Source organism: Carassius auratus, chromosome 15, assembly GCF_003368295.1.
Source record: "Carassius auratus strain Wakin chromosome 15, ASM336829v1, whole genome shotgun sequence".
Classification (NCBI taxonomy): Eukaryota; Metazoa; Chordata; class Actinopteri; order Cypriniformes; family Cyprinidae; genus Carassius; species Carassius auratus.
This window is the reverse complement of record NC_039257.1, coordinates 21,888,757-21,905,552: the sequence shown is the minus strand read 5'-3', so window position 1 is coordinate 21,905,552 and position 16,796 is coordinate 21,888,757. Positions and strand designations below refer to the sequence as shown.

At 35.3% G+C, this 16,796-nt stretch overlaps 1 protein-coding gene across 1 annotated transcript; it reads left to right on the top strand.

The window, feature by feature from the left end:
* Positions 1-5,233: 5,233 nt before the first annotated feature.
* Positions 5,234-6,278, top strand: LOC113115377 (olfactory receptor 52D1-like). Its single transcript, XM_026282904.1, has 2 exons — positions 5,234-5,251; positions 5,331-6,278. Exons 1-2 carry the CDS (start codon positions 5,234-5,236, stop codon positions 6,276-6,278), a joined length of 966 nt encoding a protein of 321 aa, XP_026138689.1.
* Positions 6,279-16,796: the final 10,518 nt, after the last annotated feature.

Sequence of the window (16,796 nt, the reverse complement as noted above, 5' to 3'; positions counted from 1 at the left end):
TTTTTTTTTTTTAATCTTCAGTTGATTTCATCTAAGGCTGTGGCTGAAGTCAGTTGTAGTTCATGTGTTTGTCTTATTTCTCTTTTCTTCAGTGATTCTACTCGTTAACAGCAGCTGTTGATCAGTGTCTGAATTCACTCATTAGTGTTCATTGTCTCCATCAGGTGGACTATATTAGTAAACTCATGTAGGGAATAGTGAATGAGGGTGTAGGGTGTGATTTGAAACACAGACGCTGATGTCGACTTTGAACGTTGTTAATTTACGATATATAGCAGCAGGCTACCTTCTCAAAAATTATGAATATTACCCAGAATCCACTGTTTTAATAAAAAACAGTATGTTACTGTCGAAATTTGGCCGTTTTTTTTCAGCGATTTTTAACAGTGAATTCACAAAACCAATAAATTCTGTCAAAAACCATCCAGCAATGGAGATGACTTTAAGTTGCACAGCAAAATCTCCAGTGTTAATTTAACACTCTGAGTGTGGAGTCTGTGGACTCATATAAACTCTGAAGCAGTGTTAAAAGTAAAACACTGAAGCAGAGTTGAAGTTAATGAGATAATTAAGAAATTAATTGGGTCATGATTGACCATTATTGAAGACACCTGATGTTAACAAGCAGACAGACCAAACGAGAAAATCACAATTTGTGTGTCACCATTATAGTGGTCAGTGTTTCCTTTAGTTGGGAGCTTGGCTTGTGGCTTTTTACTTTAAAAATTTGTTTTGCAAGTCAAGAGCGAAAGTCATCGGGTGGTGATCATTATGTTTTAATGTAATCGTTGTTTGACCTGAGTTACTGAACTAATTTACAGCGTTTTCTCTAAATATAAAAAGACAGTTCAGCTCATAATTTATTCATGCCGCAATGCATGATGGGAGCCATGGATGAGTTTTTATTGGCTACAACATGCTTTTTTTGATGGTCTCCTTTGTTGTGATGCTCAAGTTGATTCTTGATGTCTGTGTTTCTAAACTAAATCATTTTTTCTTTATGTAGAACTAACTTTTAAAATAGTGTCATATTGTGCCAAAAATGGTGGATTGCTATCTTTTTTTTTCCACTTAATTTATGTATACATTAATGAAACCCTTAACTCACGCATTCAGATCACTACATTACAATTAGTTCAAACCACAATCAATAACTCACATGATTGCCTTTGCTCTGGTCTGTATGTTATAATTCTGTTACCACAGCAACACAAAGTCTAAAGTAAACATCTGAAGGTTCAAGATCCCAACTAAAGCAAACATATAATGGTGACACACAAATTGTGATTTTCTCGTTTGGTCAGTCTGCTTGTTAACATCAGCTGTCTTCAATAATGGTCAATCATGACCCAATTAATTTCTTAATAATCTCGGTAACTTCTACTCTGCTTCAGTGTTTTACTTTTAACACTGCTTCAGAGTTTATACGAGTCCACAGACTCCACACTCAGAGTGTTAAATTAACACTGGAGATTTTGCTGTGTAGCGAGCTGATTTGGGCTGATTTGCACTCAAACAGATGGTAATCATGCAGATACATTCACATTAAACATAAAACACACTCACATATATAAAAACTGTTGAAAAATAAAACAAACAAAGAAAAAGGCGATTGCTATAAGTACCGCCTCCATCAGCTGACAGGTGCGTCAGAGTGCGCCACGAGGGAGCGCCAAAATTTAAGTATACTATCTTTCTCCTTTCCAGTGGATCGCCTCATTCTGTTTGTTACACTGTACGCTGCAAAACCATGAAGTTTTTTTACTATAGTAAAAGTGAATTCACTGCTGGGTGTCCTCCTGCGTTTCCGCCAGTATCCTGCAGCAGTGAGCGGAGATATAAAAGCTATGTTTCATCAGATTCGCCTGCTCCCTGAAGACTGGCCCCTGCTGTGGTTCTTATGGAGAGACTGTAAAACTGTGAGGGCTCCAGATGTATATGAGTGGAGAGTCCTGTCCTTTGGGAAAATGTGTAGTCCCTGCTGTGCTACCTTTGCCCTTCAGAGCCGGGTAAGGGAACACAGTGATATCTACAAAGACAACTATGACTGTGTCCACAACTTCTAACCCTTAAAAGTCTTGATCCTCAGGAGTCAACGCTGGGTCTCAGTTGGCACTGCACTACCCACTGGGCAAAGTTATGGCTAGTGGACGTCTTTTTATGTCTTTGATGATGTTGAAAAGACATCCACTTAGGAGCCAGAATGAAAGTTTTTATGACGTCTTTTTTTACGTCTTCTGTACGTCAGATTTAGACGTTCAGAGAACCTCCTTACAAGGTTAAAAACTAGTTCAAAAGTAGTCAGTAGAAATATTTTCAACATCATTTAAGGTTGATTTAGGCTTAACTTAGACTGTTTCTAGACCAAATCAACACTCTCAGGGATACAAGCACTGCCCTATAACCTACACAATTGTGACGCTGCGCAATGTTTACAAAGTACTGGCCAGTCAGTATGACCCATTGGGTTATATCTGCCCCTACACTACAAGAGCAAACCCAGACAGCAAGCAGCTTCAGTCCAGATCCGGCCCACATCTGGCCCGCATGGATTTCATGCGGGCCAGATCTGGGCCAACACTATGTTACTGTCTGGGAAGCTCATTGTGCAGGCCCTGTGGAGCACAGAAAGAGGATGGGATGAGCCCATAGAAGGAAACCTGCTTCAGTCCTGCCTCGAATGGGAAAAGCAATTGTCTTATCTCCAGTATATCACCATCCCCCGATGTTACGCTCCTCCTCACAACAGCAACCGTACGACATATGAGGCTTACATCTTGTGTGACGCCTCAGAGAAGGCATATGGAGCTGTGGCCTATCTCAGAGTCACAGACTCACATCTTCACCTCATTCATCATGGCATGCTCCAGAATAGCGGCCCACAAGCAGGTGTCAATAACCCGACTGGAGTTGTGTGCTGTGCTCACTGGAGCCCAACTGGCCGAGTTACTCCAAACTGAGCTCTCACTACCCCTTCATTCAGTCTACCTGTGGACAGATTCCACTACAGTGCTTCAGTGGATCCAGTCCAGCTCCTGCAGGTAATACGTTTTTTTTGTGTGGACTTGGATCTGTGAGATACAGGAGCTGACCTCTCCGGAGCAGTGGTAATCTAGCCTTGATACTGACTCTTTCTTAATGTCATTATGTCATTCAGATCTGTTAAATCCACCCTGCAAGGCATCCTGAAAGACCGAGTTGTGGAGGAGGAAGTGCTCCTAACAGCTCTCACAGAAGTTGAAGGGCTCCTTAATTCTAAACCACTCAGATATGCCTCCTCTGATGTGGCTGATCCAGACCCCATCACGCCAAACCTGATGCTCATGGGGCATCTTGACGCTGAATGAATGACAAACATGATTTAAATAGATAATTTATCTAATCCAATCAGTTTATTAATCTACTTGTGAGCACAAATTGAGTTATTTTGATTTAAGAGAGAAAAAATGCATTTAGACAGCTTGTTAAAACGGTTTTCATTGTTTGTGGTCATGGCAATTAACATGAGACAAATGTCCAAAACATAACAAGCCAAATCAAATCAGTCCTTTAACAAAATACTGCAGGAAACATGCCTAGAGAGAACATGGTAAGTTTTCATGTAACATAATTATAACTGAAAAAACTATGTATTCTAATGTTAGATGATTTTCTATTATTATTATTATTACTACATGATTTCTACCTTGATTATTCAAGATAACACATCATTCTATGTCTAATTAGCTTTCCAATAACTTAACACAATAACAAAATCTACAAAATAGGCGAATATCATTCCAGATGCCCTAGTCCAGTGTCCTAGTATTTAGACACTCTACGCTCTCAATTAAACTGAAAAAAATGTTTTTTTTGTTTTTACTGCACTGTTTTATCTCTTGATGGTCTTTTGTAATGTAACAGTTATTTTCACCATAACCTCTAATAAACTTCACGAGCCAATGTATCTGTTTATCTGCAATTTATGGGTAAAAGGACTTTTTGACACTGCTGGATTCTACCCAAATTCATTTGTTATCATATGATCATGTGATTTCTTATGTTCGATGTATGAGTCACATATTTGTAATTTATTCATCTGCTTTACACTGTAGAAAATATCTACTTGGTTCTACTTAAAATCGTACGTTAAGCAGCTGCTTCAAAATTTCAATTAAAAACAAAATGGATTAATCTTGTTAAGCTGTGAATTGGCTTCTGTGAGTCAACATGACTATACAATTATTGTTGTTTCAAATTTGCTATGCAAGTTCAAAATAAAGTGAACTCAATGAGCATTCTGTTAACTTATCCCCATTATTGGGTTCAACTTAGTAATTTCAATTATGTAATGTATTTGACTTAGAGTATCAAGTTAAGATGATCTAAAAGAATGTCTTGTTTTAACTTAATTATAAAAACAGACAAATTTGAGTGCATAACTTTTTAAAACAATGTTAAGCCCATACAAGCTATACATAAACACTTGCAACCAATGCTTTTTTTGGTACCAAACTTCAGTTGGGTGTGGTCATATAATGAGGCTAAGATAAATAGAAAGATTGTGCACAATCATGGGAAAGAAAAAAAAAGAAAAAATTGACATTTGTCCACAAGACAATCATTGACACCCTTCTCAAGGAGGGTAAGCCCCAAACATTAATTGCCAAAGAAACTTGTTCATGGCAACCCGCCTCATCTTGTGTGACAAAAAAATGAGGCACATGGCCGACTGAAGTTTGATTGCTTGCTGGCGGGTAAACTTGTTCGTCTCGAGGCCTGGCTTCATTTGGTAGTTCCCCACACCTGCGCAAAAAGCTGTCCTCCACTCAATCCGCAACACACCAAAGACTTGTACCCCACACAATTTAAAATGGCAAGTTCATTCAAGCATCTGGAATTTGTGATTCATTGAAGTAACTTATGAACCTAAATTGGAAGAATGAAAACAAACAATTGAGTTGACATTTCAAAACACATTTTTTTATGTCTGATTTAATGACAAATATAAGTTATAACTTTTTGATCCGATATTTTTTTTTCAGTGTATTATATTTAACGTAAACTGTAAAATGCTACCTGCTGGCACAGACTGGTATAGACGGGCAGTTATTTTAAGTTAAGAGAGGGAAAGAAAAGCCTTTAGAGAGCTTGTTAAAAGTGTTTACAATGTTTGTGGACCATGCAATTAGCATGAGACCAGTGTGCATATATAGCAAACCTAATCAAACCTTTACAAAACACTACAGGAAATATGCCAACAGAGAACATGGTAAGATTTAAATTGTTGCAACTGGAGAAAAAAAATAAATTATATATATAAAATTTAATTTCCCCACATATCATTCCAGGGGCAACCATCACTGGAGAATGAGACCAGTGTCTCAGTATTTACACTCTCAGGTCTTAATGAAACAATGGAAAACAGATTTGTGTTTTTTTCTTTTACTGCACTGTTTTATCCTCTTATGGTATTTTGTAATGCAACTATCATTTTCACTATAATCTCATATAAGAGGCTTCACGAGCCAATGTATATGTTTATATGCAATTTGTGTATAAATGCACTTTATGGCACTGCTGGATTCTACCCTAAATTCATGTATGATTTATTAGCTGAAGATCATGTGATTTCTTATTCAGGATGTATGATTCAGATATTTGTCATTTATTCATATGCCCTGTGTGAAATTTCAACATTAACAGTAATGGCATATGACAGGTATGTGGCAATATGCAGACCACTGGAGTATCATTCAGTAATGACTAATCACAAAGTCCTTGAATGGATCCTTTTCTGCTGGCTGGCCCCCATTTTCTTCATCTCTGTTCTAATTGTATTAACAGCTAGACTCACTTTATGTGGCTCTACTATTGAAAAACTATATTGTGAGATTTGGGCAGTTGCAAAACTTTCTTGTTTTTCTACAACAGTAAATAATGTGTTTGGCTATACTGTTATTCTTGTATACATCGGACATGGTGTATTGATATATTTCTCCTATTTTCAGTTGATACAAAACTGCCTGAAGTCAATAGAGAGCAGGCACAAATTTATGCAAACATGTGTGCCACATTTGCTTTCACTAATCAACGTGACTATTGCATTTTTGTTTGATGTACTGTACAGTCGTTATGGCTCAAAAAATGTGCCACAAGGTGTACGCAATTTTATGGCCCTGGAATTCCTACTCATACCACCAATTTTAAATCCACTTATTTATGGATTAAATCTGACAGCAGTACGTCAGCAAGTTATTAGACTATTTTTCAAGAAAAAGGTTGGAATATCTAAGTGATTATTTCAGTAATTCAAAAGACTCAATGCTTTTCTGTGTTTTAGAATGCTTGTTGGTTTAATGGAGTGCCACAGTGACCCCCAGTAAAATCTGCAGTGCACACCCCATCCAGCTTATTGATTCTATAAAATTATGGCAGCACCAAACATAAAATAACACAGTACATCATTTTTCTTCAGGTGGTTTGTTTCATGGCACATCAGTATTGAATTAAATTCATGTTCAGCAATGACTAACTGTTCTACAGTTTTCAGCGGTTTTACAGCCAGAAATACTGGTATATAATCTGTGGTTTATGATTGTAGGATTTATTTTATTTTATTTGATTTTATTTTAATTATTATTATTATTATTATTATTATTATTATTATTATTATTATATTCTTAATATGCTATAACAATTTTTCATGATTGGTTAAAAAAATTAATTTTGTTGCTAACATTTACAAAAAACTCTACATCATAACTGTTCGTGCTAAGAAACAACTTAACTGAACATTTACATTTACAGTGAGGAAAATGTATGCATGTATAGCCCTATGTAAATCATGTTGTTTGCCTAAATAATTTATAATAAAAAAAAAAAAAAAATATATATATATATATATATATATATATAGCAATATGGTTAGCAATATGTAATGCGGTAATACAAATCTAAGATATTTTAAGATATATTTGTATTCACTTCCTGTCTATTCATAAACTGAGAGAAATATAATAGGTGTGTTCAACTTGAATCACAGCTCAGCGAGAGTAGCCACACACAGTCAGCTACTGAAAACAGAAACATCAAGCTGGAGACTAGTGGTGGAAATTATGATTCTTTCTAGAGATTCATTCATTTTCAGTTCGTTCACCAAAATGATTCGTTCAGAATCGTTCAATGATTCGTTCAGTTATTTCTTCGTATTAAACAAAATAAAGCAGGTGGCAAAAAAGAGTGTATTATGTGTTATGTCTTTAGTCAACGAACGTATTCACTTGTTACAACAACTGATCTGGCTTAATTAAAATGTGTGTATAATTGCATTCAATATATAAAGTCTAATTAAATTGTTTAGATGAAGAAAGCACAAGGTTTTCTTGCCTAATTAGCATTTTAATTGTTATCTATTATCTGTTATCTGTATATTATATATTCACATTCATAAATCGGGGATTAAACGTGGAGTTGCTAAATATCAAAACAAGCGTATGTGCACAGTACCGTACCTTTGCATTTTCCGAGATTGACATGCTAAATGGCAGACGGTTTACTCTCATTCATTACGTTCACGAACGAGATATGCTATGTAACAGTTAATTTCATTTCAGTTCATTTCATTCACGAACGAGATGTACTAAATCATTCAACTCGTGCAAGAGCGACATGGGTATCATTTCAGTCATTTCGTTCACGAACGATAAGATGTCTAGAACTAGTTCAGACTCGTATGAAACTCGTTCATTGAAGGGCGTATTCGTTCACTACATTGAACAAATCACATACTCTGTCACATATCATACTCGAAGGCTATTGGCTCGAGGTTGAGTAATTCTTTGACAGGTTGAAATGGTTCAGTTACCTGGTTCACTGAGCTGCGCATGCGCTACTAATACCGCTGCGCTGCTGTGGAGGGAGGAACTTCAGTGAACGAGAAATATGAGTCAGTGGATTACGTGAACGAGAACGATTCATTCACCTAAAAGATTCATTCAAAAAGAACGATTCGTTTATGAACGACACATCACTACTGGAAGACTTTCTGCTCCTGTTAGTGACACACACGCTGTGTTTGCATACACTGTAAAAACGACAATTCTTTATTTTGAAGTTGTAGTTGACACCCAGTTAGAGTGAGATCAACTTATCTGCGCATGCTCATTTGAAATTTGTCATGGCAACCGGATGCGACAAGGTTTGCAAGGATTTTCCCGGTAGCTCCTTTCAAAAAATTGAAAGTTTGTCCCCGCCATCTTGTCACGATGTCAGCGGTCATTTTCCCTGACGTCTTTATTGAAGAGAAACATTCCTTCTAATTCTAGTTCAGATAATTCAGAAAGTTCAGATAATTTGGCTTTTTCAGCTGGGGATTTACACATTTTTGAATTAATTCTTAGGCACTATACAACTGTTTATCGGTCAACTTTGGAAATATTGCATTATTTGTAAGGTCTCAACAACACTGTAAAAAAGTTAACTTCTAATTTTCCTGTTTACGAAAAATTCTCAAATACCAAAAAAATTATATTTTCTTGAAACTACACAAAAATCATTGTCAGACCAACAAAATTACCCCAAATGTTGCCCCAACTAGTCAAAAACTGTGAACTGTGAAGAATTGCATACACTGTAAAAGAAAAAAAAAAGTTAACATCAACTTAAAAAAATAAGGCAACTTATTGCAAGCGCTTTTTTGAGTAAACTTAACAAAGGGGGACTAAAGTCCACCCAACTTAAAATAACTAAATATCACAAGTTGTCACAACATAAATAGTCATGTTAACCTAAAAAATATCAGAACAAAATATTTTTTGTTTACTGAACACAAGGCCTAATATCTAGAAGCATACACAATTTTAAAGTGGAAAAAGTGACATGACATTCAGCCAAGTATGGTGACTTATAAGTGGGATCCAACAGGCATTCCTAATCTGACATTGTGGATGGATATGCTGTGTATTTAGCACATCAAGGTTGATGTTTGAACACAGAGTGTACAAGGCAGTAGTCTGACCCACAGTCAAGACCACAATGTATAAAAGTATTCACTTTATTTACTCAATAAAATTTTACATCCAATATTATTAATTCAATTTAACAAATTAGAATTAATTGGAAATAAACAAGTTAATAATTAATTAATAATTATTAATAATCAATGGTTACAAGCAACCATATTGAAATATTGATTACATTGAAAACAAACAAAAAACACTATGCTAAAGAATACTATGTTATACATGCTAGGCAAGTAGTTGGCAATCATGAAACACCTTGCGAAAACATGATGTGCATGCACATGACGTCAACTTTTGTACAAATTCACATTTTTGTTGCTAACATAGATATGATACAGGCATCATGTTCAGAAGTTTGTGTCTTCAGTTCCCCCAAAACAGAGTTATTGAAGACACCTTAAGTTCACAAACAGAATCACAAAAGGAGAAAAGGGTAAATTTATAGGGTTACCATTATAGTGGTCAGTGTTGCTTTAGTTGTGCTCTTGACCCTTAACTTTTTAATGTTACATTTTCTATTGCTGTTGTAACTGAATTGTAACAACTTGACAAGGTAAGAGAAAGCAGCACTTGTAATTCAACTGAAGGAGAGGATTGAGTGGATGCTGCTGATCATATCCTTTCTTCAATATATATATATATATATATATATATATATATATATATATATATATATATATATATATATATTACCTCAATAATATTGTGTAATTATAAGTCAAGTGTTTGATCAGTATTAAACCTCCAAGATTGTTGTATGATTTAACTAAAGTAAAAAGCCATCTATATACGTATAGGTAGATGCATGCTTACACGGATATATATTTTCCCATTTAGAAGTGTTTGGAAGTAACAGGCAGGAACATATGTGTGTGTATTCTTTCTCTTAGGGTCACAAGGTCACCTAAAAGGGTCAGGAAAGGCCTTCCTCTACTTGCGCTGCGAGGGACGAAAAGCAATGAGCACTGTGACATTTCTAAATCTATACTAGATATTAAGAATCCTGTTCTATCCCGTATTTCTATTCCTCCAGATTAATGTCAGCCTATTAATTGTGTGTATCCAACCATAGTCATAAGAGACTGGCCAGTGCTAGAGAACCTTGAATTGTAGATATGGGAATGTGTGTATGTGTGTGTGTCAGCACATATGTTCGGTACAGAAGAATAGTTTCTGCTGACATTGCTGACATCTGGACCTGAGATGAGGTGTCTTCTCACCCGTGCTGACGCCTGCTACAATCATTGGAGATATGCTGAAGATGTTTATGCCCATATGTGAAGATTGTCTAAGTTTATCTAGGTTTTGGAACCAATCAGATTGCTGCTGACCAGCGCTTTGACGCAACTAATGTCTTCTGTCTGGAGTATAGCTGTGATGATTTTGTATTATATGGCAGAGCGGCCTGCGAACTCCTTCAAAGTTTTGAAGCTGACTTCTGCTTATGAAACTGCAAACTATTTTCTTCAAATAAAATTATTATTATTAATTGAACTCATCTCTGACTCCTGGTCTTCATTGCGACAACACCTGGTCCTTGGGTTATAACTGTAAATTCCCCTAACACAACAATAAAATATCTGGATTTTTTCTGTAAAAACAGAGATTACAAATTCTAATGAAGAAAAAAATTGTTGAGGAGAAAGGAAACTTTTTTTTTTTTTTTTTTTTGGCACTAAGTGATATCAAGAACCAGCATATGCTTCTCAAGCATGGTGACAAACAGCATATTCAGATGAACTGTAAGCGTCACAAAACAAGCTACAAAAAATTGAAAAAGAAAGGAAAATAGTAACAATGAATATAAGACAATTCTGCTCATAATTTATTTGTGCTGCAAAGCATGATGGGAGCCATAAATGAGTTTCGATTGGTGGCACCCAGGATGCAGTGCAACATGCTTTCTGATGGTAACCATTCTTGTCTGTGTGCCTAAATAAAAAAAAAAAATAGATATCTTTAAATATTTTAGTCAGAAATGCTTTTAAGAATCTTTTTGACTGTGCTGAAAATACCAGACCTTATCATGTACAACTATAGCAAATCTGTTGCTGACAAAACACAACCAACTCATAAATCCAGATCAAATGTTGTCAAAACAAACAACAACACCTGACCTTACTCTTTATTAGCTTGCCTAGCTGCTGGGTCAAGAGCCCAACTACAGCAAACACTGGTAATAATTGTAACCAAATCTTTGAATATTCTCCTTCAGTGATTCTGTATGTTAACATCAGTTGTCTTCAAAAACTCTGCTTTGGGTGCTTGAACACATAAGATTTTGAAAACAAATTTATGTTTTAGTTGATTACATGGAGATGATACAGGCATCGTGCCTGTATCATCTCCATGTAATCAACGAAAACATGAATTTGTGAATTACATTTTTTCTCTATGTTCTTTAGTCGCCAACTACTCACCTGGTATGAATAACATAGTATTCATTAGCATAGTGTTTTGTATTTCTTTCTCAAAGAAAGTTTTCTTTTGTTGTTGTTGTTTGTTTAAACTTATTTTTTGTGCTATTTAACTCATTTTGACTGGTTAATTTCGAAGCATCTCATTTGATTAATTCTAATGAATTCTTGGGTGTTCAATTTAATTAATAGTATTGCTTGTAATCTGTTGACACAATTTTATTAATTCAATATAGTGTATTATTTTTAACAGTGCATGCATTGAACGGACTTATTTTAATGAATGTCCATAAGTGAGAATCAAAATATAGTCCAAAACTCCTAAGTCCTTTCTTGATAGATTTTGCAAAGTGATTTTATGTTTCACTGGGTGTTGAAATTTTTTTTTTTTTTTTTTTTTTTTAGTTCCTTGACAATTATTTTTTTTACCAACATCGTGTCCAGTCCTGATGTTCCATGGAGCAATGCAGATTTCAGTTTTCGGTGGAATTATTTTACTGTTATGGCCAGTAGCCCACATTTCACCAATTCCCTGGATCCATGACATTGGTGCATCTGCTGCCCCGAATGCGGTAGCATGACTTGTCGTTTTAGGTTATGAAATCTCCTCTAGTTCCATTAATTTCATGTTTAGTTTCCTGGATTTTATGGTTCTTTAATATTTCCTTTTTTTTTTTTAACCAGTTGCCTCATCAGTTAAAAATGTCCAAAAATGTTAATTAATATTAAATTAAAATAATAGTAAATTAAATAAGTGACATTAAAATACAAAATAAATAATTGTGTATTCTAAGGTCATTTTGGATGTAATTGTAATCATGACCAAAACAACGCCGCTTTTGTCAGAAATAGAGGTACAGTCTCTACTCAAGAGTGTGAAAGTGTTAAAATAAGAGTGTTAAATTAACACTGAAGCAGAGTTAAAGTTAAATAGATAATTAAGTGATTAATTGAGTGATGATTGACCATTATTGACGAGACCTGATGTTAACGTGCAGAATCAACAAAGACGAAAATCACTATTTTAATTGTGTCACCATTATAGTGGTCAGTGTTTGCTTTAGTTGGGCTCTTGACCCATAAAATGTTAAAGTCAGACTTTGATTGTCAGTTATAACTATGTTATAAAACTGATGAACAAGCAAAGACTATTGTTATTCCTGAATTACTGAGTTAAAGTTACATAGTTGATTATTGCAGCCCTGTGATTCTTCAACAACGTATTTCCAGCATTTTAAATACAATCTGAGGAATTTCTTAAAAGTTGTTTGCTCAAAAATCTTTCAAAAGAGTCTTTTAGTTAGACATGCAAACATCAATAATCAACCTGTGAATCTCAACAATGGTGAAAATCCAAAAAGCATGTTGCAGTGCATTCTGGGTGCCACCTATCAAAATTAATCCATGACTCCCATGATGCATTGCGGCAATAACTAAATTATTAGCTGAATTGTTTCAGTAATTTCCTTTATTCTTACTATTCTATTTTTGCTTTTTATGTTACTTTTAGTAGTTTGTTTTCTAATGTTTAGAGTTGTTCTGTTTTTCTGAATATGCTGTTTGTCACCGTTGTTGAGATTCCTACACTAATCTTTGATGTATGTGTGTGCCTAAAAAAAGCTTTTTTTATTATCAGAACAACTTTCAAGAAATCCTTTTAATTAACTGGTACTGTACAATCACAGGCTTGTTATAATCAATGAGGTCAATCAAATCTGTTTAGGCTTTAGTTGAGTTTTGTGATTCAGGTCAAATGCCCACATTTTGATTTTTTTCTTGTCTGTTTGTTACAATTCAGTTGCAACAGCCAAACCAAATCTTACTTTAAAATTGTAAGGCTCAAGAGCCCAACTAAAGCAAACACTGACCACTATACTGGTAACATAAACAGTGATTTTCATCTTTGTTGATTCTGCATGTTAACATCAGGTCTAGTCAATATTGGTCAATCATCACTCAATTAATCACTTAATTATTTAATTAACTTTAACTCAGCTTCAGTGTTAATTTAACACTCCTATTTTAACACTTTCACACTTTTGAGTGTGGTCTCACATGTACTCCCAGCAGAGTTAATTACACTCTGGATTTTTTGCTGTGTAGGAGTCAATTTCTGTCCCCCAATGTACAATCTACACTAATGTACTTATTGGACCTCAAGGTACATGCATGTACCTTTTTGAGAGTCAAAAAGGTACATATGTTCCCAAGCATTAAAAGGTACATATATTTACCTTTTCTTTTAAAGGTTAAGGTACAATATGTAGAGCCAGCCCTGATTGGCTGTTTGAATCTCAATTTAAAAGAACGTCTGGTCAGATTTGGGTAGTCCAAGGGCAAAAGAGTAAAAGTCATGAACTCAGCAGCTGATTTCACCAGAGGAGGAACCAAGTGATTCCTTCCAAGTTACAAACGAGTCTTGAGTCAAATCCCAAGTCCTCAAAGAGTTAAAGTTAATGAGGTGCTGAGTTTCGCGCGGTTGTGATTTTTTAAAAGTGGAACGTAGGCCTATTTTTACGTTTGCACGTGACTGTTTTGAACCCTTGTTTAGACCCATGTCCCCTGGATATTTTTCACCCATTTCAGCCAAATTTGCGGGTCACCCGGGTCACCAGAATTTTATGGTGTCCTAAGTATTTAAACTGGCCTGTTGGCCACACCTCAGATGTTGTCTTGACCAATTAGATATCGTCTTTGCTCGGGGTAACATAAATCGTATGTTATCTTATCAAGCATTTCCAGCTCTTGCAGGGTCTAATTTTGGACATGATTTCTATAACAAGAATATGATACATTTGACAAATAACTGATGGTCAGGACTATTTCAAGCTACAAGCACAAACGTACTAAACATGAATACGAATCCTTAAGCTATCCCATAGTTATTAAAAAACATAAACAATAAGTGATTATAAAAATGATGGTCAAATGTGTGGGTTACATATAAATGAATATTGAGTGAAGCGATGGATTGATAATTCTGTCTTTTTGAGTTCATTAAAATACAGTTTCTGTGCCATTCTCTGACATAAGGATGTTCTGAGACCAGAGGTTAAGAGGTCCCATTTCAGTCTGGTTCTGCTAGGTGGTGGGGGAAGTCAATCCAAGAATCTTGTTTATTACTCTCATGGGTTAACATGTGCTGTCGTTGCATCTTGATTACTTGCCCCAAATTTGACAATCTCTTCTCCAAATTGAAATTGTCAATAATTGTTCTAGTGGTGTTAATGTTGAAAGCTGTTCTGGGAAAGAGTTGGTTGGTTGGTTATCTTGCCTCTGACTCTGTGGCACGGAATGATTTACAACCTGTTGTTGCCTTTTTGAGGAATCCGGCTGGTGTTTCAACCACAGTCCTGATCGACTCTTTAATTTGTCTGGTTCGGGTCAGATACGCTACGACAATCAACATCGCTAAAGAAAAGTGAAACACAAGAACTACAACGGACTATAAATTGATGAAATCAATTTTAAAAAATAAAAACCTTGCCACCAAAATTGAGGTGAATATTTGCTTCAGTTGAGCTTTTAAGCCTTTAAACAGGTTTTTTTAATTAGCTTTTAAGCAATTGCATAATTGTTTTATAGCAAACCTTTGTGCAATGCGGATGCAAATCTTGATCTAGTAGGTAACTTTCTTGATTATACTTTTAAAGAGAGAATTATACAAAAACTGATCTGGCTTTATTAGAATGTGTGTATAATCGCATTCAATATATTAAGTCTAATTAAGTTGTTTAGATGAACAAAGCACAAGGTTTTCTTGCCTAATTAGCATTTTAATTGTTTGGTCAGACAGTTTGTATATTATATATTCACATTCATAAATCAGGGATTAAACGTGGAGTTTCTAAATATCAAAACAAGCGTATGTGCACAGTACTGTACCTTTTTCCAAGATAGACATGTTAAATGGCAGACTAACCCGGTTTACTCTCATTACGTTCACGAACGAGATAAGCTATGTAACAGTTCATTTCATTCACGAACGACATGTATCCGTTCATTCAGCTCGTTCACGAATGACATGTGTTTCAGTTCAGTCATTTCATTCACAAACGAGATGTACTAAATCATTTAACTCATGCAAGAGCGACATGGGTACCAGTTCAGTCATTTCGTTCATGAAAGATAAGATCTCTAGATCTAGTTCAGAATCATATCAAACTCGTTCATTGAAGGGTGTGATCGTTCACTACATTGAACAAATCGCATACTCTGTCACATCTCATACTCGAAGGCTATTGGATCGAGGTTGAGTAATTCTTTGACAGGATGAAATGGTTCAGTTACCCGGTTCACCGAGCTGAGAATGCACTACTAATAGCGCCGCGCTGCTGTGGAGGGAGGAACTTCACTGAACGAGAAACATGAGTCAGTGGATTACGTGAACGAGAACGATTTGTTCACCTAAAAGATTCGTTCAAAAAGAACGATTTGTTCACGAATGACACATCACTAGATTCAATAAACTGGTTGAAAAAAAAACAGTTCAACGGTTCTTTTACGCTCAATGTAATGGCATCAAGTCTATCAAACAAATATATAAATTCAGTAATCATAACTCTAGTCAGTTAAAAACCTCATAATCATGAAAAGTTTACAATTAATTCTTGCAACAACGCACCCAAATACAGTAACAGCTATAATGTGCATAAGAAGATTTAAGTCTTGAAAATATTAAGTAAATAAATTAGGTGTAATCAGCACAGAAACCATGATCAACTTACTATACATTATTAAATGAACTTACGTTACGCCAGGGGCCTGTACCATGAAGCTGAATTAGGTGGCTAGCCGTGCTATGTTTCAGCTTAGTTTCCGCCAACCCTGGGTTTTAGGTACTTATGAAAGTAGCTTGGCTTTAATCGGTGTTCGTTGCCATGGTATCTTACGCTGCACGGCTAACCTGCTCCGGGGCAGGTTATGTTCTGGATTCAAGATCTCAGACTGAAGGTGAACCAATCAGATGTGAGAGAAGTGACACATGTCTGACACAAAGTCACTCCAGTTTATCTTGCTCCAAATAAAAGGTCACTTATGCTTAAAAAAAAAAAAGTAGAAGTCTGGCTTTAAATTATAATAACGGAGTCATTTTATGATTTATATAATTATTGTGATTCATATTTATCTCTTACATAAAAGCAATTTTAGTTTAACAGTTATTATAAATTACTTTAAATATTAATGTATACATATCATTCAATATAAATAAGCTGTAGTATCAAAAGACTGAACTATTTTAAAAATTACAAATCTGAACTTACATGTTCAAGTCTCTATCACTATATATTTTCAAATGTATAAACTAAGTTAACAAGTTCCACTTGTGACTACACTGATGGAGCAAGATCATTTATTTTATCAGTCCTCCTTCATT